The 23,211-nt window shown below is 41.3% G+C and overlaps 1 protein-coding gene across 2 annotated transcripts in view; it reads right to left on the bottom strand.

Moving 5' to 3' along the window:
* The window catches only part of PPARGC1A (PPARG coactivator 1 alpha), a 368,235-nt gene that overhangs the window by 66,800 nt on the left and 278,224 nt on the right, over positions 1-23,211 (bottom strand). The window contains exon 1 of one of the 2 annotated variants that reach the window (XM_071432615.1): positions 2,357-2,566. The exons of the other annotated variant lie outside the window; for it this stretch is intronic. Coding sequence (XP_071288716.1) covers positions 2,357-2,404 — 48 coding nt within the window. The 5' untranslated portion in view covers positions 2,405-2,566. Of the gene's footprint in view, positions 1-2,356; positions 2,567-23,211 lie in introns of those variants that run through there. 2 annotated transcript variants of the gene reach the window in all.

Raw genomic sequence — 23,211 nt, 5'->3', positions numbered from 1 at the left:
TTTACAGTAACATTTAGGAGGATAAAGCAGTCACTAAACACAAAAGGCTAATTACTGTGTGTTATTTCACTCCAACAGACCTTTTTTCTCTTAGTTCAGACGCAAACAGTAAATTAGCTTAACTGCACTGATGGTAATGAATCATTATAATTAAGTATAATTCTCCATTAACCTTTTGGCTGTTTTTGTGCCTTTGAAGGTAAATTAAAAAAAAAAAGAAGAAGAAGACTGGACTTATGCCATATTAATTATATTAATGAAAATATAATCTTTGTTTTATTTTTAACAAGTTTTTCCAAGTGTCAAGGGGATGAACTCAGGAAAGAGAGACTTGACAAAATGTGTGTCATGTGGATTCTCTCTATCAATCTTCCCAACCTTACTGTACATCACCTTCATTAAGCTGTGAAGCACTGGGGACGCTGATCAGCTACAGTGATGCAGGCCTTTATTAAACAACACGCCGTCCTGTCATTATGTGAGCGAGAATATAATACATTTAACATTGACAGCAAATATTAATGATTCAAAGAATGAAAGCTGCCTCCAGTGCTTGCTGCCTGCATTATTTTAGCTCAGTATAGGTGATCCCCTGAGCCAAAGCAGCACGCAGACGCTAGTGTTGCTACAGGAAGTGCAATGCAGGAGCACACTGGCAAAATCCTACCCACAGTTAATCTATCCACCACACAATTAACACTGAGATCAAACTCTTTTTTGGTTCTTTTTTTTTTCTCTCCGCACTATGAAGAAGTCATTGACATAAATTATCTATTCTGTTACTAGCTTGAAATTACTGCAGGAACTAGCGATTAAAATAAATCTTCAGTATTTCCTTATAAGCTGGTTCCTCAATCAGTTCCTAGCAGCATTAAGAATAATACACGATGGAAAAATGAAGCTATGGCAGCTGAGACCCCATGCTACAAGCCAGACAACAACCCACAGGATACTCCAGCTACTCAGAAACAATTAGGACTTTGGAGCCAGAAAGTCATCCACTTACTGCCTTGACTCATAATAGCTACAGGACATATGAATTATCCATATCTATTCCACTTTACCAAGAAATCAAAACAAGATAAGACCAATTACAATATGCAAACACAAATCTGTGGATACAATGGCAAGCTGCAAATATTTAAAACATGACAAAATGACTTGAGAATCCACACACATGCTCCGCCAGATAGGAAAAATTTACTGGAGAACATGGAAACGGTTCACTTTAGATGGGTAGCTCAGCTCTCTACAGCATGAACATCTTATTTAAAAAGCATTGCCTGTAACCTGTTTTTCCCTCCCCCATTGCCCAAGGGAAGCATTTTAAGCACTTATTCCAAGCCTGAATCCAGAGGATTAGTTCCTTTGAGCAGGTCTGTATTTGGGATTCCTCTTCATGGGGTCCAAAGAAAGTTTGCCTCGCTTCGCAAGTTGCCCAAACTTTCAGGTAATGCTCCATTTTGCTGAATGCAAATATGCAGAAATCCTCAAACCTCACATTATACTCCAGAGATTACCACGGGGCTGCTTGCCTTTTTTATTTTTTCCTTTATGAATTGTAGCCAGCAGAAGCTGTGGATTTGATGTATTGCCGTCTATTTTTACACAAGCAGCAGCAGCGGCGGCAGCAGCAGCAGTTCACAGTCCTGCATAAACTCTATTCTCATGGTTCATCCTGTTGTCTCTGCTGTACAGTGGGATTTAACCATTTCTTGGACTACTCAGATTGACTGCAAACCCTGCTCTACGGGGCATTAGCTACAGCGTCAGTATTCCAACACCACAAGTAGCAGGGAAACGTCTCCTTCCAGAAATCTCTTTTAAAAGCATCTAAAGCCAAACAACAGGGTATTCACTCCTGTGTGCGTGTTTGCATTCTGCAGCTGATAAACAAAGAAAAAACCTTCGACAGAGCACAGTGAAACAAGGAATTAAAATATGAATCCATGAGTTAATTAAAACTTTTTTTTTTCTTTAAGAAATATTCATCTTATTCTAAATAAACATGGCATTTTTCCAACCAGGCCACTGAACGCCAATGGAAACGCCACTTCAGACACCGATTCATATCAATATCTTAGAGCATAAATATTGCATATGACAGGAAAGCGAGCCAGAGGCACATGAAAATAGTTTCCAACTGCAGGAGATACTATACTGATGACAGGAGCTCAGCTTTGATTTGCTCAAGGCATCGCAGAGTAACCTTAAAATAGCAAACTTAGTGGAGTTAAGATAAGATAGGGACTTGTTTGCAAAGTGCGCTGCCTCGGCCGTCCTGCCGGTGCCCCGCCGAGCCCACGGCCCCGCCGGCTGCCGGCACCCACGGCCGCCCACGCCGCGCTCTGCTCACCTCGAGATCGCTCCATACAGAGTCCTGGTTGCACATGTCCCACGCCATCCAGCTGCGGAGCGACGGCAGGAAAGCTGGCAAACTACAGTCCAGAGGCAGGCAGGCAGGCAGCAGACACTCATGCAGGCAACGAGACCCTCTCTGAGAGTGAAGCGAAGGCACCTGTCTTACTACTGTTCCCCGTCACATGACAAAGCTATTAAAAAGTAGGCTGGGCTGTCACTCACCCAGCCTTCTGGAGCCGCTGCTCCAGCCCGTGACGTCAGCCAGGGGCAGACCCAGCCTGAAGTGAAGTAAATCTTCGCAAAACCCGCTCAGACCAAGGCGGCCGCGGCAACACGCTGCGATTCAAAGCAGATCTCCACGCCACACCCCCGGAACGCTGCTCCTGCCGTAGCACAGCTCCTATCCCTCCCCATCTCTTTTAATTTCTTAGCTTGCTTCCTTTGTCTTCCCCCCACAGCCCAGCACACAATAGGCAGAGCTGCGCTTATAAGAAGGAAAAAGTGAAGGGACTCCCAGCCGAGCCACAGCCTGCGTGCTCTGAGCAGCCCGAGCACCTCTCCCGAGCCTGCACCGCTCCCCCGCCTCTGCTGGGAGAGGCTGTCCCAGAGTTCGGCAAAAGTTACACCACCTCCCAACATTTTATTTTTTTGCACTCGAGGATTTTGCACCTCCCCGAGTATTTTGGTTAGCTTATGGTTTCTCATGGACAATTGCAACTCAAGTTAGTTTTTGCACGGTAAATATCTCGGCAACCCCACCCCCCACACACACCCCCCAGCCCAGCATTTCTCTGACATGGACTCAGCATCTATAAAAAATGTGGCTACAGTTATCTCACCTGCTCCGAGGGGGAAGCCTGATCCTGTTCCCAGATGGATTACAGTACTTGGAGCTGCTCTTTAATCACTGCCCTGTCTCCGTGCATTCCCCACCAAACCATGGCTGTGACAAGGAGCTGCCTCCGTCCTGCCCACCGCCGCCGCGACCCCCGCCCGCCTCTGTGAGCTGCCTCGGGGCGCACTGCTGCACCCGCCCGACCTGAACACAGTGTTTATTCACTGAAAAGAAATTCATTAAAAATCTCTTGTCGTGTGAAAATCCAGACGCACTGCTAACACCTGTCTCCCCGTCAGAGCCCTTCCCAGACAATAGGGGCTGCTGCAGGTGCAACTGGTTTACGATGCTCCTTTGCATTGCGTACACAACAAATTCCATGTATAAAGCTGAACTGTAAATTGTTGTCCAAAATAGGGAAAGAAAACCCAAAAATAAAGGTCTTGTTTAACTATCCCCACCTGCCTGCTTACTGTCTTAAGCTGCAGTTCTTTATATTATCTGGGTGCAAAAATTCTCGTGAAATGTAAATGCTGGCTTCCTTGTGCTGGGCTACCAGTGAAAGTTACAAAACTATAGCTTATCATCCTCCATGCCATGAAATATTCATTTTCATTGTTATTTGCAAACTTGAGTATTCTAAAGACTAAATGAATTCAATTATTATACAAGGCTATGGCAATTTTGCTGAGAGGAAAAAAAATAAATAAGAAGTACAATTCTTGAAATAGCCTTTTCCCCACAGACACTGGAACCTTCAGAAATGGTAGGAGGTCTCAGATATATTCTTAGCTTATTTATGCTTCCTTGTAATTCATTATTGCCAGTCCTGATAAAATGTACATTTTTCTGAGTTTGTGCTTAAGTTGCAAATCATATCACACTGTCATATTTTCACCAAGAACTGATGACAAAAATGGCATTGTTTTTACTTTACTTAATTAAAATAAAAAACACCAAAGCAAAATACCAAATAACTAAAGAAATCCTTTCCTACAAATAATTAAATTAACGGTATTGCTTTGCTCTTAACAAAAAAAAAAAAAAACCCAAACTAATTTCCTTCCCAATTATATGCTGATTTAATGATAAAACTGCAGTAAATTATTAAGATCTGTGGCAAAGGTGAGTACCTCTACCCCCTGAACAGTCAACTGTGAAATAATACTGGGCACCTGCCTGCCTGGAGTACAGTTGGTTCTTATTAATTATTATCTGTGGATCCATGGTTGGTGGAATCCTCTCCTTCAATACCTACTTATAATTGTGTTCATTGACTGTGCCGAATCCATCATCTGGGTTTGTTTTTTTTTTTAAGTTTCATTCACACCTTTTATAGAAATGTATTTACACTGGAACATTTCATATTGCTGTTTTGGATATTGTGACCTGCTCATGTTGTTTCTATTTTCTACATTTCCACTTGAATGCTTTCCCTTCAAATTAGCAAGTTAACTGATAAATATAAACTGTGACCTTAGTGGTGCTCTCACCATACAAGCTTTAGAGATTAAAGAACTTTTCTAGTGCACTATAGATGGAGCAACCAAAAGTAATAATTACAGAGCCCCAGAGCTTTTCTACGGCCCTGTCCACATTATAGCTTGAACTTTGCTGGCAGTTTCAGCGTTACCTGGAAGAGACAAAGCAAAACTCCAACTTAAAAAGACTGAGATTTCAACAAAGGTTCCACATTGGTTGGGAAGAATTTTACTTATTTTTAACTGAAGTGTGTAACCCCAGCCATAGTATAAACTTACCCGCTAGGATCTTTTTTCCCCATGTTTTACTGTGGGTTTTGAGCACAGTGCCCCAAGGAGGAGAAAAGCAAGGAAGACAGCTGCAGTGGTGGTGTAGTTTGGAAGCACACAGCCTCCACATATGCAAATGAAGCCTGTGAAACCCAGCCAGCACCTAAGCTGCTTCCTCAAAGGAAACCTTGTCTTCTGAACATTCCCTAGAAGCTTTAGCAATGCTCTTCCCTCTGTTTTGACAACACTAAAGAATTGCACAAACATCTTTTGTGGGGCAATATCTGAGCGCATACACACACGATATTTGGTTCCATAACAAACACACAAAGAAACCCTCCTTCAGCTGACAAAGTCTGCAGGTCTGTTGGACACAAACTGCCCTGGTGAAATGTCCTTTATCAGACCACCTCTTCACACACTGCATTTCCCCTGTTTTCAGGTTAGTCTTTACCAGGTCTCAGCAATCCCCAAATTTTGCCTTTTCTTCTTTAAGGGCCATGATTCAAGAAAGTTCTGGTATGCCTTCCAACAACATTTGGGCACTAGTTCCCAAATTCTGATACGTTTCTAACAGGACTGGAAGGTATGGCTGCCTGCAACAACAGGAAATACAAATCAAAGACCAAAACCTTCAAGCCCTCTGTCCTTGACTTTTTCCTAGATTCAGCAATCATTTTATCCTCCTCTTTCACCCACATTTTTTAGCTATGGGTCAGGTTTTTATTCCCTGTAATTTAGGTTTCTCAAAGAAGTTACTGATTTTGGAGACCTTGTGACCAAAAATTAGTCCCTTAATTATGGCACTGAGGAAGAAATATTTTCTTTCCTTGCCCCCAAGACTGTGGTATTCACTGATTTTTGGATAAGTTTACTACTTTCCTAGGGGAGTAAGGAAAAGCAAACTTGTACATAAAAATAGTACTGGAGTTTCAGACAGATGAGGTTGGCAAATCAGTTCTCACATCAACTCAACCCTTTCTGCTCAACTCTCCAAGAGTTACAGCAAAAGATCAGCCAATGCTGTATACAAAAGAGCAAATTGCACTCCAAAGATATGTTGGTGTGAATGGTGTTCTATATAAAGTATGTGTACTCTATTAATTTTTTATTAAAAATCTTCCTTCTGTGCATCTTTACTCTTAATTTTTGCGCAGTCCTGTATTTGTTCTCCAGTCCATTGTCTCTGTTCCACTTCTATACTATTTGTTTGGTCTTTTTTCCCTCCTTTCTTATCTTCTTTTCCTTATTTATCCAGTTCATCCTACCCAGAATACACCCTCAATAGCATAAGCCAGTGAATCAAACTCCTTGAACTTCTGGGTTCATTGATGCAGTAATTCTACACTGGAATAAAGCCATCTGCCCTCTCTAGTTTTATTAGGGCAGTTACGATCTGGGGGTTTTTTAACAGAGAAAACCAGGATAGGTCTCTGTACAAGCTCTCTGAAAAACTCAAGGGCCAAGTTCATTCCTGGCCCAGCTCTGGGTCATGGACTGCTGTCTGAGGAGCTGTATATTCGAGAGTCCAAAATAACTTTCTCCAAACAGCAATGCGTTACTGACATTACTGACACCAGGCTGAATTCTGCCACACCTGCCTCCACAGACTGAGGGCTCAAATAAAGAGCACTGAATGCCAGGGGAAATCACTTGCTTGTTCATGTGGCTGGACCTGACTATGGCTATTTACTATCAGTGCAGATTACCTGATTATCAGCGTTAACCAGGCTTGCAGACATGCGACTCTTTGTAACTGGGAGTTTGTAGTGAAACCTTCCAGCAGTGTTCAAGTGAAGCAGGAGGATCACAGGCACCCAATACAAGAAAATTTATAATTCTTCTTATACCTCCCTGAACATCAGTCTCTTTATAAGCATGTTTCACTTACTCATTATAAACAAGAAAAACTAACCCGCTCCAGCTGATTATGTAAAAAATATATTTGTCACTTGTTTCCCTCCAACATTTGAAGCATTCTCCAGAACCCTCATTTGCTATGATTTGCAGGAAAATCCAGCTTGTCAGGCTTGCTAAAAGGAATATGAACAATGTCTTTCACTTGGGTGTTCCTGTTTTTCAGAAGGGCTGATCTGTAAAAGAGTATCTACCTTTAAATTTATGACCTCTATATGTTTGAGAAACGGAGCCATGTAAACACATCCGTTTCCTGGGGAGGCTGTGCTGCTGTCTGAGCACAGACACCCAGGCAAGCCAAGGAGACAGATTCCAGTTTTGCACTGTCTTGCAGGTTGGCAGAGCAGGCAGGACCACATCAAAATCGCAGACCGTTGCAGATCTTCATCATCTCTCCTTTACTCACCTCACTGCTGATATTTCCTTGGAACAAAAGAAGCCATAAAGTTCTTATTATTCCCTTATCCTTCCACACATTCAAGTCCCTGGGAAGAGACCAAAACCTGCTCATATCTGATGTTATCAGACCAAGGAACTGGTTTTGGACATTCCTGTTCAGGGCTCTGGAACATCTGCCCCCACTCAGAAGTTGTGCCCTTCCTCTCCTGCCTTGCTGGGATTCTCATGCCCTTCTGACGACTGGCAATTGTCTTCCTCAGCTTCAGCCACACAGGGGAAGCTTCAGGAACACCCCTTGTATTTGGAACACTCTGCAGAGCTCTGGAACACCCCACCCAGACCTTTTTCATTACACATATTATCAGCCACCTGGCACCCTTTCCCCTAAGCACCAAGAGAATGACCCTGGAGCTTTTCTTCCCTGACTTGTTCATAGAATGCCAATCTAGTTTTTACTGACTTTTTCTGAGAGGGAGCTGGAGAGGATGATTCTATAAACTACCACCAAGGATTTGTTATCTTAGGGTACAGAAAAGATTCCTTGGTACAACCAATAAGGAAGTTCATGGAAGCTACCAGCCTGCAAAACTACCAGCCTCCACTGAGGTGGCCACCCAGCTGCCACATTGCATTTGGGGTTTGCTTTGCCATCTGGCCACTTAGGCACCCAGACAGGGCCTCCCAGCCTGAAGGGGAGCTGTGATGCCCTGGCTGCCACAGCAGTGCAGAGAGGTTAGTGTGCTCTGCCACGCTGAGGCTCACAGTAGCTAGAGGAAGGAAAAAAATCTCTCATTTTCATAACATAGGCTATCTCCCCTCTAAAATGGCTGGTAAGGCAACTGCAGTGGAGCACACAAGGCTGCAGCACAACACTGGAGAGAACAGTAACCTTTAAATACTCTAAAATCAAATCTTGTTTTACACAAAACCGCTGTGGTAAAGTCGATGTGAATGAAGCACCTTTGAGTGAAGGAACAGAGGGAAAGGCAGTGGACAGTTTTAGTGCCTCCTAGCAATTCTTTTTAATAAACTAGAGATGACAGACAGCCTTACCAACACATCTCTCATCTTCAAATATGACTTTCTTCAGACAGAGCTCAGTGGAACTGAGTCAGCCTTTTTTCTTGGGCCTAGCTCTTGGCATTTTTCATATTAAAACAAAGTCTAATGCAGAAATAATTCTGGACTGTAGTAATCTGATGGGATTTCAGTAGCACAGGCCACAGATTTGCTCTGCAACAATTTTAGGCAAACAAAATAAAATTAAGATATCCCACAAAACACCTAGTGTGTGGGATTTTTTTTAAATACACTTACAGATCAAGTTACCTGTTATAGGGTTATGCCTGCCTGTGGAAGAGTGTGAGCCTTTGTGGAAACTCCTATCAGTGGAGAGCATAGCTCTACTCATGCACCAGCCAGCACTCACTGCATGGCCTCTGAAGCTGCCAGGCTTCAGCAAAGGTCCCCTTCCCCGGTCCCCACAGCCCCTGCACCCCGTTTTCCTCAGTCAGCCAAGGACAAGCCAAGCAGAGATGGCATCACCTCGTTGCAACACCCCACAGTCTCATGCAGACCAGGCTTCTGAAGGATCAGCTTTGCCTGACCTCTTAACTAGTAGTTCCTGCCAGCCAAAATTGAGCCCTGGAGTTATTTTTAGCCAGAACCCTTCATGAATTGCAGTTAACTTGCGATATGCAAACTAGTGACTACTGCTAGAGGAATCCCTATGGGTTTCATGGTTCCACTCACTTCTCAAAAGCCCAATTAATCATTTTTCTTGGAGCTGCAATATTAATCTAAAAAAGTTGCACAAATGGCAGGAGATGTCATCCTCCCTCCATCCCCAGTTCAGATAACTGAAATAAAGGAAGATAAGCATTTAGCCCAGGGCTTATTAGCTATACAAAGTGCAGCTGTAAACCTTTAGAGGCTGACCCTCCTCCAGCGATGCTTTTGACAAGAAATTTGTCAGTACTTTCACCTCTGACTCAGGGCCAAACATGCCAGTGCAGAGATGGAATGAGAGAACTAGCCACAGAAAGGTATGGGCGAGTTACTATTTTATTTTAATTTAATTTTATTTTATTCTATCCAAATCACTCGCCTCAATACCTGTATGAGAAAATGCAGTAAAGTAAAAGGGGGGGTTGAAGTGGCTGGAAGGGGTGACTGCTCTAAATCCTTTGGAAGGGAATGGAAATCTTTAAATGGATTTAGGCAGGCTTTGAATCAGACCTTATCACAGATGGTGGGACCAAGACAGTTCAAAGCGAAAACTCCTCCACCTTTTTTTTGTTTAATTTTCATACTATTCAGGCTTCCCTAACTTTCCCCTGTGAATACAACAGGAATAAAGCACATAGATTGCATCAGCTATCACCATGTTAGACATCTTTGTTCCCAAGAAATTTAGTATTTGCTGAACATCTTTGCCCTGGGACACTGATTATAAATTATTTTGTGAGGGGGTACCAGGAAGATTCATGCTTCCTCCCCAAAAGAGCTATAACTGTACTTTCATTACTTCATGTCTATGAACAAATAAGGCAAGTTTGCTACTTCTATGTTTGTCCCAAATGGATCTCTACCATTGTAAAACTCCCCAACAATCTGGCTCAATTAAACACTATTTGTTGTTTCTGCTCTTTTGAACTCCACATGTGGAAGTGCAAGTCAGGGCAATGCATTTAACCAAAAGCATTGAAAGGACTGTGTAGGATTCACACTGAAACAGAGACTTCATCAGAGTCCACCATTCCCTTCTGCCCACTCCAGCCTCCCCCTTCTCTCTGAGAAACAAAGAACCAAGTAAAAACAGGAAACTGTCAGAATGGAAGATTATTTTAATTTCTGTTGCAAGTTGTTATGTAAAAAAAGACTTCTGATAAAAGAGCAAACCCACACCAAAGAGCACTTCATCACAATATTATTACCAATTTATTAAACCAAGATTGCACAGACTGGAGAAATGAGTGCGACACATCCCCAGGGGTTTTCTGGAGGTAGACCTCCAGCTGTTTCATTCTCACATGAACTCTGGTTTACAGGGACATGGAAAAATATTTGCACTTCAGTTCAATGCAGCACAATTTTATATTGTTTGCAGGTTTTCTTTAAGGAAGGGTAGAAGCATGCACAGCAAGCTGGAGATGTACACTTTGGGAGATAGGGCTAACCATCTTCCAGGGACAGTGGGGGAAAACACATGGTAGTTGTTAATTTATATCCTGGACAATGCTGTAAATCGAAGCATCGCTGACAATTCCTGCCCAGTAAACATGCTCAATTTCATCTCCCGTAAAAAGGCGAGCAGGCACTAAATAGCAACACATTTTGATTTTCATTTAGCCACTTTAATGATAGGTGATGTTAGTGGAAAAGATCATTTATCTTCAGATTTATTTTATATGAGATAAAAGGCCTTGCCAATTTTTTAAAATTCATTTACACAAGTGAATAAATCTTCCCAAACAATAAGTAGGAAAGTCATATTTCTTTAACTTTGCTAAAATTTGAAAATGCTGATCTTGGAGTGAAATAGACAGCACTGGCATTTTAATCAAGAACATAAAGACTCCTCTTCTAAACAAGAAGCACAGCTATACTTCAGAAAAAAATCTCTGATTCAGAGGACAGCCTTTTTTAATGCATTTTGTCAAAAATCTCTGATAAATCAGGAGAGTGCAATTTTTATGTCCTCTTCATTTTTAGATCAGTTCCAATGTGAAGGCTACCTAAAAATAGACAGAACCTAACCTTTCAAATATCTATACTGCTGCATACCACAAACACAAGCTTTCAGTGCCTCTCATGGCTTTCAGGAGCCTTGTGCTGTGCCTGTCTTCTCCTCTAGCACATTATCCCATGTTGCCTACTGCACCCAGGCATGAGACAAGCTGCAAGTTGCAATGTGCAGTGCACTGCAATATGTGGTATGCAACCATTTGAGACACACAAGCAGAAAGATCATGGAAACCAGCCTCCCCTTTTGGCTATTGGATTTTTGCCACAAAAAGGACACTGACAACATTGAACCTAGGAAGTGGGGATGTGAAAATGAAGCTGTGCCGGCTGCCCTGGCAGCTCTGTTCAGAAAGCACAGGCTGTCTGGTTTGCAGAACACCACTCTTAAAAATATGAAAGGGAACAATAAGCTCTTTTATTGTTTTCTACAGTGCTTGCAGACACAGTTCTACCCATCTAAAGAAGAGATTTTGCAACAGTGCACTGAAGTGAGTGACTGGTGTAGAATTACAAGAAAACAGAATACTCGGTAACTATTTCTTTGCATTACACTTTCAAAACTGTGATTCTGCTTGGCCTTAACAGCGTAGGTCAAATTCATCCCAAGCACAATCCCAGCAATTTCAGGTCAGTGGTACCTGAAAAATCAATAGCATTTAAGTTGATGAAGTTATATCAAGGGGAATTTTGGCCCAGGCTGTACAAATACTTACTTTTATTGTATATATTCTTCACTTGGTATTATGCTATATTTCACTGTTCTCTAATGGTACACACTTTACTGAGCGGGTCCTAAAGCCACACTAGGAGCTGGAAAAGGAGAAAGCTGTACTAAAATCCAGTTGTGGGGCTGCCTTGGAGGCTTTGAGTGACTATGACTTTTGCTTACATGAAATAGAAAATCACCCTTGTACCAGTTGTTAGCTAGCTACTCCTAGCAGGAACGAGCTCGTAAGGACTCGCTTTTCTTTGTTTACTGTCATGCTCTGCCCTGATGGAGTCAGAAGTTTGTCAAAGCATTTTACTCTGTCAAAAAATGAATAAAATAACTTACACTGATAAAATAATGAAATAAAGCAGCATCAGACTAAAGGAATTCCTTCAAAGAATTTTGGATGGAAAATGTCTTACCTGCTGACAGGAAGGCAAGAATAGCAAACAAAGGCATAGGAATAAAAGCTATTCAATAAAATATCGATTTCATTATCACCACCTATTCAACTTAATTTTCTTGGCATCCATATCCCTAATGCAGGTTTGTGATAGATCGTACAATCACTTTTTAATTAAGCCCTACTGTGCCTTGTATTAAGAACAAGACAGTATACATTATGGCACAATATAGCTACCAAAATATTTAATGCTCATCCTTTTCATTTTGGTATTTAAAAGTTGTTCTCTTAGGAGGTGGTATCAGTATTTAACAACATTCTTGACAGTAAGTATAAAAACAAAAAGCTTCATACTTAATCTAGCCATGTCAAAACTGAAACTCCTTAAAATAATTGCTTTCTGAATATATAGTATTTCTATTGCATTATTTTATTATTTCTCAGCTTTCAACATCTTAAGATGCAAAACTTGTTCCTTCAACATACTGATGAGATGGGAAGTGGCACAAGGATAGAAAATTCACATTTGACCAGTTGAATGGTACATGAAACAGATGCTATAATATTACAAGAGATATTTAATAAGAAGCTGTAAAAGACTGGCAGCTTTCTGGGTTGGTAGTATTTTTTGTTTCAGGTCTCTTTTGATGTGTTGCAGTTCTGCTGCTTGTGCTGGGGCAGATCCTCTGTAAGAACACTCATCTTCCACTGGGGTACTGGCACTTTCCAGAGGGCAACATTCACATTAATTACTAAAATGTACCCACCTTCTTCCGAGTAAGAAAAAGCTGTTGTTGCATGTGGTTTTAGTTTTTAATGCCAAAAATGAATCAGTAAACATATTTACATTATGGTATAGTACTTCTTATTCTGTACCCGTAGTAACCAAATTAATCTCAAGGCACTGCTGGCATTAATTCAATCTGAAGCTCATACTTGGGATTTCACATAGGTGCCTTCATCCTATTCTTCTTCTCAACTAATAAAATGTTAATATATGGCAAAATATTTATTTCTGGTTCAGTTCAAGTTGAGGTGTGCAGTACTTTGCAGAAACCTAATTAATATGAATCATACATTAGAACACTCTGTTTAGTATACAAAAAAAATGGTGCTAGCACATGAGGATGGAACAGAAGCATTCATTTCTAGCTGTAACTTCTCTGTCTCTAGCATAGGGAAGGCCAGTTTTCCTTACCCTTCAATCTCTATTAAAAAAAAAAAATCCCTAAGATACAGTGTAGTTCTTCACTGAAGAACTACACTAAACAAATCACAAATTATTAAAAATAAAAAAAGCATTAAGGAGATCTTGGAAGATGAGATACTGACATCTCCCCCTGTACCACCATGAGTTTGGTGCACACTAGCAATGAGCTAGTTCCCACAGTAATCCAGAAGTACTGTCTTCAGCAACACCCACTGATACAAGTTTTCCCACTGGAACAGCCTTCAGCTGAAAATACCCATCCAGCTGATAGGGAAAACTATCTCCACACGCCGGGAATTGTGCCTGAACTGCTCAGGAGACATAAGCATCTCAACAGCTGTGGTGCTGTCTAGATCTTCTCTAGGCCTCAGCAAGAAGAAATCCACTTCTTTTGTCAGAACTTAATTTGGGCAGTCTGATACCCCAGGCAGGCTACTATCCCAAAATCTGCTCTTTTACTTAGGTTTTGCAGCAACAGTTCACATTACTTGGAGCCTTTTTTACCTAGCTGTTCCCAGCCCCATGAATTCCTAGGAACCCTAGTGTCCCCAAGTATTTTGGTGTTTTCAAAATGCCCAGCTAAGAGAAATTACTGCACTAAATGGTGCCCAACTTGATCCAACCACTGACAGAGCAACAGGGCCACATTCTACCATCCTTATTCACCACATACAACAAGCAGTCCCATCAGAAGGGTGAGCTGATGTGAGGAGCTAAGGCAATGCTTATGGACGAGCAGAGGGAGTGTGGGTGAGCTGTGGCTCACCAGGTGCAGATCCCCACTCTGAAAAGAGTCACCATCATGCCAGTGCTGCTCTCCATGCAAGGTCAGCCCCACACCCACCACTGCAGTTCACAGAAGACCCTGTGGGTCTCCACAACAGGCACATCACTCAAGGCTGTATGAAGAGAAGCCCAAGCCTGGCCTTTGCAGAAGGACCCACCTCAAACAAACCTCCACAACAGGACCGCATTGAACGCTGGAGTTCAAAGAGCTCCCCTCACCATTTCAGGTTCTTGCCTTGGTAACTGAGCAGCAAAACTCTCAGGGGGGCCCTAGTGTGCCCCTGGGCACTCCCACAGGGCTCCCACTGGCCTTGAGCCCTGCCTGCATACTGCATCCAAGGGCACAATGCAGTCCTTCACTTTTACCGACTGCTACAGAGTAAGAATTCCTAGAATGGCTCAAACACATAGCAGTTCAAATATGGGTACTTTCAGACTTCTTTTCTATTCCAAATTATGTGCTTTGCCAACTTCAAAAAAACAGATGGAAAATACGTCCCTAAATGTGCACCCTTGTGATCATTCCAAAAGGAAAGCAGCACCAAGTAGCTTAAAACGTTTGCTAGAAAAAATCTTTTCCATATCATGCAAATAGCAGACAAAAATAACTGCTAGGCAATTTATATACATACAAATATTGGTTATTTTAAACAGTAATTTGTTATTGAGGACATCTCACTGAAATATTATAATATTCAATTTCCTCTGCATTTGCATGGAAAAGGAGCTGGAGAGCACATGATCATTCATTTAACTATTACATAAATACGTCTATCATAAGATCACACGGATTTCAAGCCAGAGTTCAAATACATGTTTAATGCATGAGAGTATGATGAAGAAACTTGTGAACTCACAGGTCTCGTAGCACAATCTCAATCAGATACAAGCTTGGTGTAAATGTGTACAGTATCGTGTGCTTTCCAATAGCACCATGTCTCCAGGCAGCAGTCTGACATCAGCAAAGGAGACAGGTGGTTCCCTTTCCAACCCCGGAGGGGTGAAAAAAATGAGTTAAGACACTGTGTAAATATAGCAATATTTTTTCCTCAGTGTTTTGCTACAGTTTTCAACCCTTAATGAAACTGCAGTGCATGAACAATTCTCATAACATCTTTGCTACAAATCAGTGAGTGGATGTCATGTCCTAAGATATTTATAGCCTTAAAGGTAGTGGTAAGTGATACTGTTTGGCAGCCTTGGTTTAGAAGTGCTGAAGTTATTTGCCTTTTGGTTGCGTAAGAAAGGAGCTTGAAAAAGCCACAAAAACCCAGTTTCCTTGCTCTAAATGTATCCCTTTCCTATAGCAGATCACTGTTAATAATAATGCCTGTAAGAGTGACAAGCAACAGTCAATCACAAGCACAGAGCAGGTCACAACTGCTTTTAGCTAGCTCAACTTTGTAAACTCCAACAGAGTAAGATATGCTAAACCCTGCACAATCCCTAAACCCTCACATTACAAGAGTTTACACGTGTGGTAACCTGCATATAGAATAACCCAATTTGGCCTTTTTTTTCCTATCTGTACATAAATAGATACTTTTTTTTACACAGTGACAGCCTCTGCCTCTTAAACCATTTTCTTTTGTTGCATTTCCTTAGAAACACAAATCTTGTTCCTTGGCAGCAGTCGCTGTAAGTGCTGTACCACATGCCCAAACTAGTTCTCACTCACAGCTTTAATTCACAGTAAGTGGCATGAAAGGAGGTCAACACTTCTCAGAAACCACTTTCAGTTCTTTGCTGCTTCAGTATCTATTCTATAAAACCATCCGCCCTAACAGAAAGAAAGTTGTTTCTTTTATTGTGTCCCTTGCTTTTTTATTATTGTCATCTTTATGGAATGGGCTGCAGAATATATCTGATGGAATAAAAGAAGTTTATTCCTGAAACCACATTCCTTGTCTCCCTTTTGCAAGATCCTAAAAACATAAGTAAAAAAAAAAAACCAAACCAAAACAAAACTTTCTGCTGCAAAAACAAAATGGCCCTTTCTTTTTCTGTGCAAAAAGACTTTAAACGAATGGCATCTTGCAATTCAGTGTCAATCACCAGGTCTTACTTTCAGTTCAATTTACTTGCTTACAGAATGATTATTTTTTTATCAATCCAACCAAGACATCATGGAGGTTGAAAATCAAACAGCCTTCTTTTTGCTATGATGCATCACTGGCAAGAGGAACGGCCTTGCTGACAATATTTTCCTGTCACATTTGCCTCTACAGCTTCACTGCCTTCTCTGTGATCAATGAAAACAGATTTTGACCTCATCTATTTCATTTCAGACCATATTCTGCCCTGAGGCACACGAGTACAACCTATCATAGTTATAGTGGCAATTGGGGCAGAATTTGTTCCTTTCCTGACAATTCAATATGTGATTCATGAACCAGAATTGAATCCAGTTCTCCTTTCCTAGAGCTCCTCTGGTTTTTGGCATCAGTAAAAAAAGCAGCAAAGATGAATTTATGTTGGTCATATCAGCAGAACTGGCTGGGTAGTCAATAATCTGACTGCACAGCAAGATGGTACCTGACCAAAAGTTTGTTACTGTATTTTATTTACACATTTTATTCTGTAGTCTGCTTGCTTGCTTCACTTCTCCCTCTGTTGTTTAACTGGGATTAAACTGTTGTTTAAGTGGGATCATAAGATTTGGAGAAACACCTCCTAGTTTTGACCATTTCTGATTGGCTTAATAAAGCAAACCTAAAAAAAGATAATCCTCTCCACAACCATCACCTTAAAAAACACACCCCTGCTGCTAGACATGGAATACATGCTGTATTCACAGGGTATGCAGTTGCAGGCAATAACTGGATGATCAAGTTTCTCATCAATCCCCAAGACCATGGACCACTTTTGAAACTACAGGCTCCATTTCTATTCACACATGACTCTATGTGCCAACACCTGCATGTGCTTTTTCACACAACACGCTGCACAGCTGAGGCGAGGACACTTCAGGGGACACAGTGTCACACAGACACACAGCAATGGCATCTGAGATGGGCAGCACCCCAGCACACCTCTGCTCTGGGGCACTCCCTCTGCACCACCCACACAGTAGGAGAGTCTGTTCTAGACCACTCTGGGAGTACTGGCACTCCAGAGCCAATACCAGGAGCTCTTTTTGAACCCTGAAGTCCCCAGCATCTCAGTGTCTCACTCAGGACAACAGGCATTGCATGCATAGATTGTATAATGATTTTCTGTAGGACTCAGTTCTCAAGCAGAGGCAAGATTTACATCACTTTGAAAACCACATGCAAGACATCTAATGAATTGCATACAGGAGCCTAATCTGTAGTAAATTTGATGTACAGTAAAAATAAACTCCTTAATAGAACAAAAGCACTAATCAACATATTGCATATTAGGCCTGCAAAGCACCAATTATGTGATGAAGAGAAGTAATACTACATAGTTCCAGTTTCCTCAGTTATTTAACTATTTATGCTAATGGAAATCAAGGAAAACAATGCCTATGGAACCATACATGAAAACACACATGAAGGATTTCAGCCAACATTTCAGTTTAGATTTGAATGTAAGGAGAAAAAAATTATTCAACAACAAAATAACAAAAATATAGCTCGGGACCTCCAAGTCCTGCTGCATACTGCTCTTGTATTGGTTATGAGAAAACAATTTTTGGAAGCAAATTATTTTAATTTCCCTTACCATTTAAGAAAAATGCATTCAAAGCAAAACAAAGAGCCTGATCCTGCCCTTCTGCAACTCCATCAATAGCAGCCTTACCACAAACTCCAGTGAAGCAGGATTTATCCTTTCCCATGGGCCATGCTCTGAGTCCTTAATTCAACACCTTATTCACCAACTTGTTCCATGAGATTAGCTGTGGTTTCAAGTGTTGTTCATTCAGAGCAATGGGTCTACAAACACTCTCTTTCTCTGTATTGCCAAATTGAAGAAGATATGAACAATTTGGGGAACATTACCAAAGACTCAGAGAGAACGTCAGTATCTTCTGTGGGGTTTTCTTTGGAATGAGAGAGCTTCCTGAGTTTGAAAATCAGGCTTGTAATGAAATAAATAGAACTCCCTTCTCTTCCTTGTTTTTTTTTAGGTAACATGACCTAAAAAAGGATTTGCAGATACACTGGGAGAGGAGAGAGCAATCTTGCAGTTATTGGATTTTTGTTTATTTTCTGCATTTATTTCAGAGAGTTTCTCAAAATTTTCAAACATCTGTCAATCTTATAAGGTTCACCTTTTCCAAGTGCAATGTGTCTAGCTTAATTTTCTTTTATTTCTAAGCATATTTATTGCACTTACTAATAATCACCTGAATGCCCACACAGTGCTTTAAATGGGGCTGCAAATATCCCCTTGATCACAATCAGCAAAAAGCTTCTCCTCCTAGGGGGAAATAACACCCAGCACAACTTTTCGATCTGCTGTTTGCTGTTTTTTAAAACTGCAGGAAAACTTGTGCCTGCAGGGCTGAGCCCTGTTCCAGGGCAGCCAGGCAGACCAGGAGGGGTCTGTGTGCCGCACCGGAGTCACGCTCAGAGGCAGAGCACCAGCCTGCCAGAAGTGCTGATTCACTGCAGCCACTGAAGAGGTGGCTCAGTAGCTAAGCTGGGGGGGAGAAATATGGCACAAGAGCAGGGGGGGCATCTCCATTGGTACAAAGAAATAAACAGGAGAGAATGCCAAAGCTGTTGCAGAGCCTGGATTCCTTGAGATTTCTGCTTAATACGCCCGTGTTAGTTCATTTATTGGAACAAAACCTGTTAATACAGCTCTAGCCATAGGGGGACAAAAATACTTGCAAATGCACAGAAGTCATGTAAATCAGAACTGCTGCTCTATTTTACAAGGAATTTTCTCCATTAATTAATTTCATGACTTAGAGCAAATGAGCATGGTTGGAAACAGGGGACCCTGCTGATACCAATCTCACAGCATAGGATACTTTCCTTTCCCTCTCTCAGATATATAGCAGATGTACACCCTGGCTCAGATCCAGGTGTGGCTGGGTACTTTTGTGCCTAAAACACCACCTTCTAATCTGGTTAAGTCTTACTAGTAACTTTTTCTGGTTTGGAGTTAGAAAATATCTCATAAATCCACCAGGATTTTAAAATCCAAATTCTCGGAGTTGTCACATTTATAATTAGAACGATCTGATACGACTGGCATTAGTGTGAGGTAGGAACATATCACAGAGGGCCAAGCAGACAAACTAAAATATTTCTCACCATTAAAAAGGGAATTCTTCCAAGTAGAAATGTCAGTTGAGTCACAAGGGCTCTGTGCAAAAGTAGCACCTCTTCATTCTCATACCTACTCTTAGAAAGTCCTGTACTGCTGCCTAACTTAGCCCAACAGACCACACCACCTACCAAAGCCCTGTCAACAGCTCTGGCTCCCTGTGCTAACCCCAGAAGAAGATTCTTCCAAGAAGATTACTTTTCTGTAAGTGCAGGTTGTTTCAGAGCTACCTGTAACACCCCCAAGCCCTAAAGACAGCATCTCTTGATACTGCACACAAGAAGATATGCCTCCACACTGAAAAAAATTATGTTTGATAAAACACTTTGTCACAGTATTCCTGGATGCAGAACTTGTTGCAAGAGTAACCTTCCTGCGTGCTGATGAAAGTACTTTTCAAGTTGTTTACCCCCATACTGGAGAATGAGAAAGTAGGAAAGAAAGGGAAGAAAGGAGAGAATGAGGAAAGGATGGAGAGTACACTGTTGTAGTTACTGAATCAGCAAACAAGCCAGCAACAGACAAAATGAGAACAGCTGTAAGGAACCTAGCAGCCACCAGCATTTTGAGGGAAACAATAAAGAGGAGCCTGGAAGACAAGAAAAAGCCTGGATGCAGATACTAACTTTTTCTTTTTTTTCCTGGAAGAGGATTTATGATGCTAGATTTTGGTTGACTGCTAATACCCACACCTGGATAAATACAAATGAAATTAATTTTACAGCTGCAATCTTTCCACATTTTGAACATGGTGATTTGCAGTACGAAACCCTATCATGAGGTGTCAAAAAGGAACATAAAACATAACATGCAATATTTTTTGAGAGACATCAGTTGTAATTACATGAAACCAAAGCAAGCTGCTCCAGGGAGAGGTGGAAGGAGTCACACAGCAGAGTGCCTGGCCTGCGGTGCAGATGGCAAAGCTCAGGCCAGGCAAATACAGTGGGAAGGCCACAGGAGCTCACATGTATCAAATAATAACAGGAATGTGTCTTCCTTCTGCCACCCGGTCACTGAAATCAGTGGGAAAGCAGAACAGAGATGAAAATGCTGTGGTCAGGTATTAGGTTAGACCTTCCTACATGACCTGAGATTACAACCATCATCCCTCATCCCTCTTACTTCCACATGACAACCCCCATTCCTCATCCCTCTTATATCCTAAACTAAGTCACTGGTCTCAAAAGTTTTACTAGCACAGTATGGCCAGTCTTCATTCTAATGTATTTAATTTTTTCTGAAAATCAGTAGTAACTGATCTGTAACACAGACTTGGCATTAAAACACACCACTGATGTGTGAAGAGATGGTGATACTCCTCAAAGAAAATAGGAAAAATTTCAGAATACTATGTCTGAGAAACAAGGTGTGATACTTATTTCAGAATTAGGTCAGGAGCAGTTTATCTGCTCACAGTCCTTCCTCTCTTACCCCATGACCAGCCTGGCATATTTTCCTGTTTCAGTGCTTGGGAGAACCCAAAATGTTGCTGTCCTTTAGTCTCTGTACCACACCTACAAAATACATCTCCAGGAACGTAATATTTTCCTTGTTGGCTTCTGCTGATGAGGGTCATATTATTAATGTATTTGGCTGACCTTCGTGCAGCCAGACTTTCCCACAACAGGTGTGGAGACCTACAAACTGGTCACATTTGTACCAAAAAAGTATCAGGTCCTTTACAGCATGAAATCCATGATTTCATAAAATGGGTCAGTGCTGAAGAAAAGTCTCTTTTCTGGGAATTAAAATAGGCAATTTGCTTTCTGGTATTTCACCTGCCTCCCATATTATCACAAGCATGACAAATTAATGGATATAGCTATATTATAGCACCACTATGCTCTACACTGCCATGAACACTTGGAAGGATATTGCCCCTCTGAGAAGGCAAACCACTGCACCAGCTTTCCTGGATAAACTAGGGGTAAACAGATGCCTTTCAAACTACGAAGAACGGCAACCAATTTTTACAAATACACTGAGGAAAACTCTTGGTAAGGTTTGGGTTTTTTCTTGCTGTGGTTTTCAGTGTTAACAGTTTGGGCACCTGGTATTAATCCCTCCCATGTTTCTCAGCTCTGTGTAGAAAGCAGAGTGCAGTGCTACAGCTGCAGCATTTTGAAGTCTGCACAACACGCTGTACATGCCATTGCTTGACATTTTATTGACAACAAAGGCCCGCAGCACAGCAGAGCTTTTGGAGATGGGATTAACATAATGAACTCCATCTTCATGGCTTTTTCATGGCATTTCTTTATGAGAAAGAGTGAAAAAAGACCCAAACCAGAAACAAACAATTTTTTTAGTCTTTTAGGACACAGTCCGCTCTGAAATGATTGTATAGTCCTGAAGGACAGAAAAGTCTGCAAGCGAAGGAGCACATTTGTACTTGTAAAGAGAATACAACTGCTGAAGAACTAGGGTGAAAAAAAGATACTGACCTTTCTATAGGTCTAGAAGAGCTCAAATGTGGAGCCTGGACTAGTACAACACCATAGCTGATCGAGTAAGCCCCATCATGAGATAGTAACATGAACAATACTGAGCCTTCCACATGGGACCTTCTACTACTCAGGAGTGAGCTGAAAGGGTCTTTCAGCAATGCAAACACCAAGATTTTAAAAGCCCTAAAAGTACATGTACAAACCCCAGCAGATAATGCTTATTTCAGTCTCAAGTCAAATGGTCCTCATGCATAAGTAGTCCAGACAAACACAGCCTCTGAACCCAGCCTATATTTACCAGCTGTCCAGCCCATATTTGCAAGATGGCCCTAAATGCAGGAAAGAGAGTAGCACACTCTGAGCAGGAATCAGCAATTTTGTCTGCAAACTCTGATCTTCCTTTCTTAAAGCTTCAAGAAAACTCTTCAATGAAAAAGTGCTTGGCAGAGTTTCCATCTGTTCTTGGCTGGACTCGCTAGCCAAGTCTGAAGCACACAGAGCTTTGCTTTAATTTTTTCCTGGTATGTAAGTAAAACTCTACAATATTGCTTCTTTTTACAGAGTGAAGTAGAGCAATCACACAGCCATCAGTCCAGCCTAACTGAAGCTGCTAAAAAATTAATTTAGAAAATTAGGAATTATAGTTTCTGATTTTTGCAAATTTTCTTTCTCTCCTTTCTTTCTTTCTTTCTTTCTTTCTTTCTTTCTTTCTTTCTTTCTTTCTTTCTTTCTTTCTTTCCTTCTTTCCTTTCTTTCTCCCTCTCCTTCTTTCTCTCCTTTCTCTCTCCCTCTCTTTCTTTCATTCTGTCTTTCCTTTTGGTCTGTTCCTTTTTTGAAGTGCTATATCCCAGCCTTCCTTTTTGTAGCCTTCTACAAACACCTAAAAAACCTACCTAAGTATCTACATGAGTAACTTATTCAGAACCTTTTCCAGGCAACAACAAAAGAACACAGCAATTTGGTATGACCTCAAACAACAACTTAATCAAATTAATGTTGCAAAGGTGCCTTAGCAAGAGATCAAAGAAAAAAGATCACAATAGTCACCAAATAACCTGTCTGCAACTGAATTCTTGGCTTTAAGCTAACACATTATATCCACTCAGAAATTAAAAGCTGCAACCTCAACATGCCCAAAAATGAGGCAAATTACTCTGGTCACTGATGAAATAATGGGTATTGAGCACCTGCCCTAAAAGTTCTGTCAATTTGCAGAATCATAACTCAATTTCCCTAGGAAGTTCTGAGATGCTTTCTGAAAACCAAACTCCACCCTGGTTCACAACCTTTGTTTAAGGAAGACAAGTAATTTACATTGTGAAAAAAGGCTGTGTTCATTTTCCTGCTGTACTTTTCTGTGACCTGAACCCTCAGTTATGTAAGAGTGGGAAGCATGGAC

Source organism: Agelaius tricolor, unplaced genomic scaffold, assembly GCF_023055355.1.
Source record: "Agelaius tricolor isolate 1412-34295 unplaced genomic scaffold, bAgeTri1.0.p SCAF_8, whole genome shotgun sequence".
NCBI lineage: Eukaryota > Metazoa > Chordata > Aves > Passeriformes > Icteridae > Agelaius > Agelaius tricolor.
Note: the sequence above shows the minus strand (reverse complement) of the source record. Positions and strands in the feature narration are given on the sequence as shown.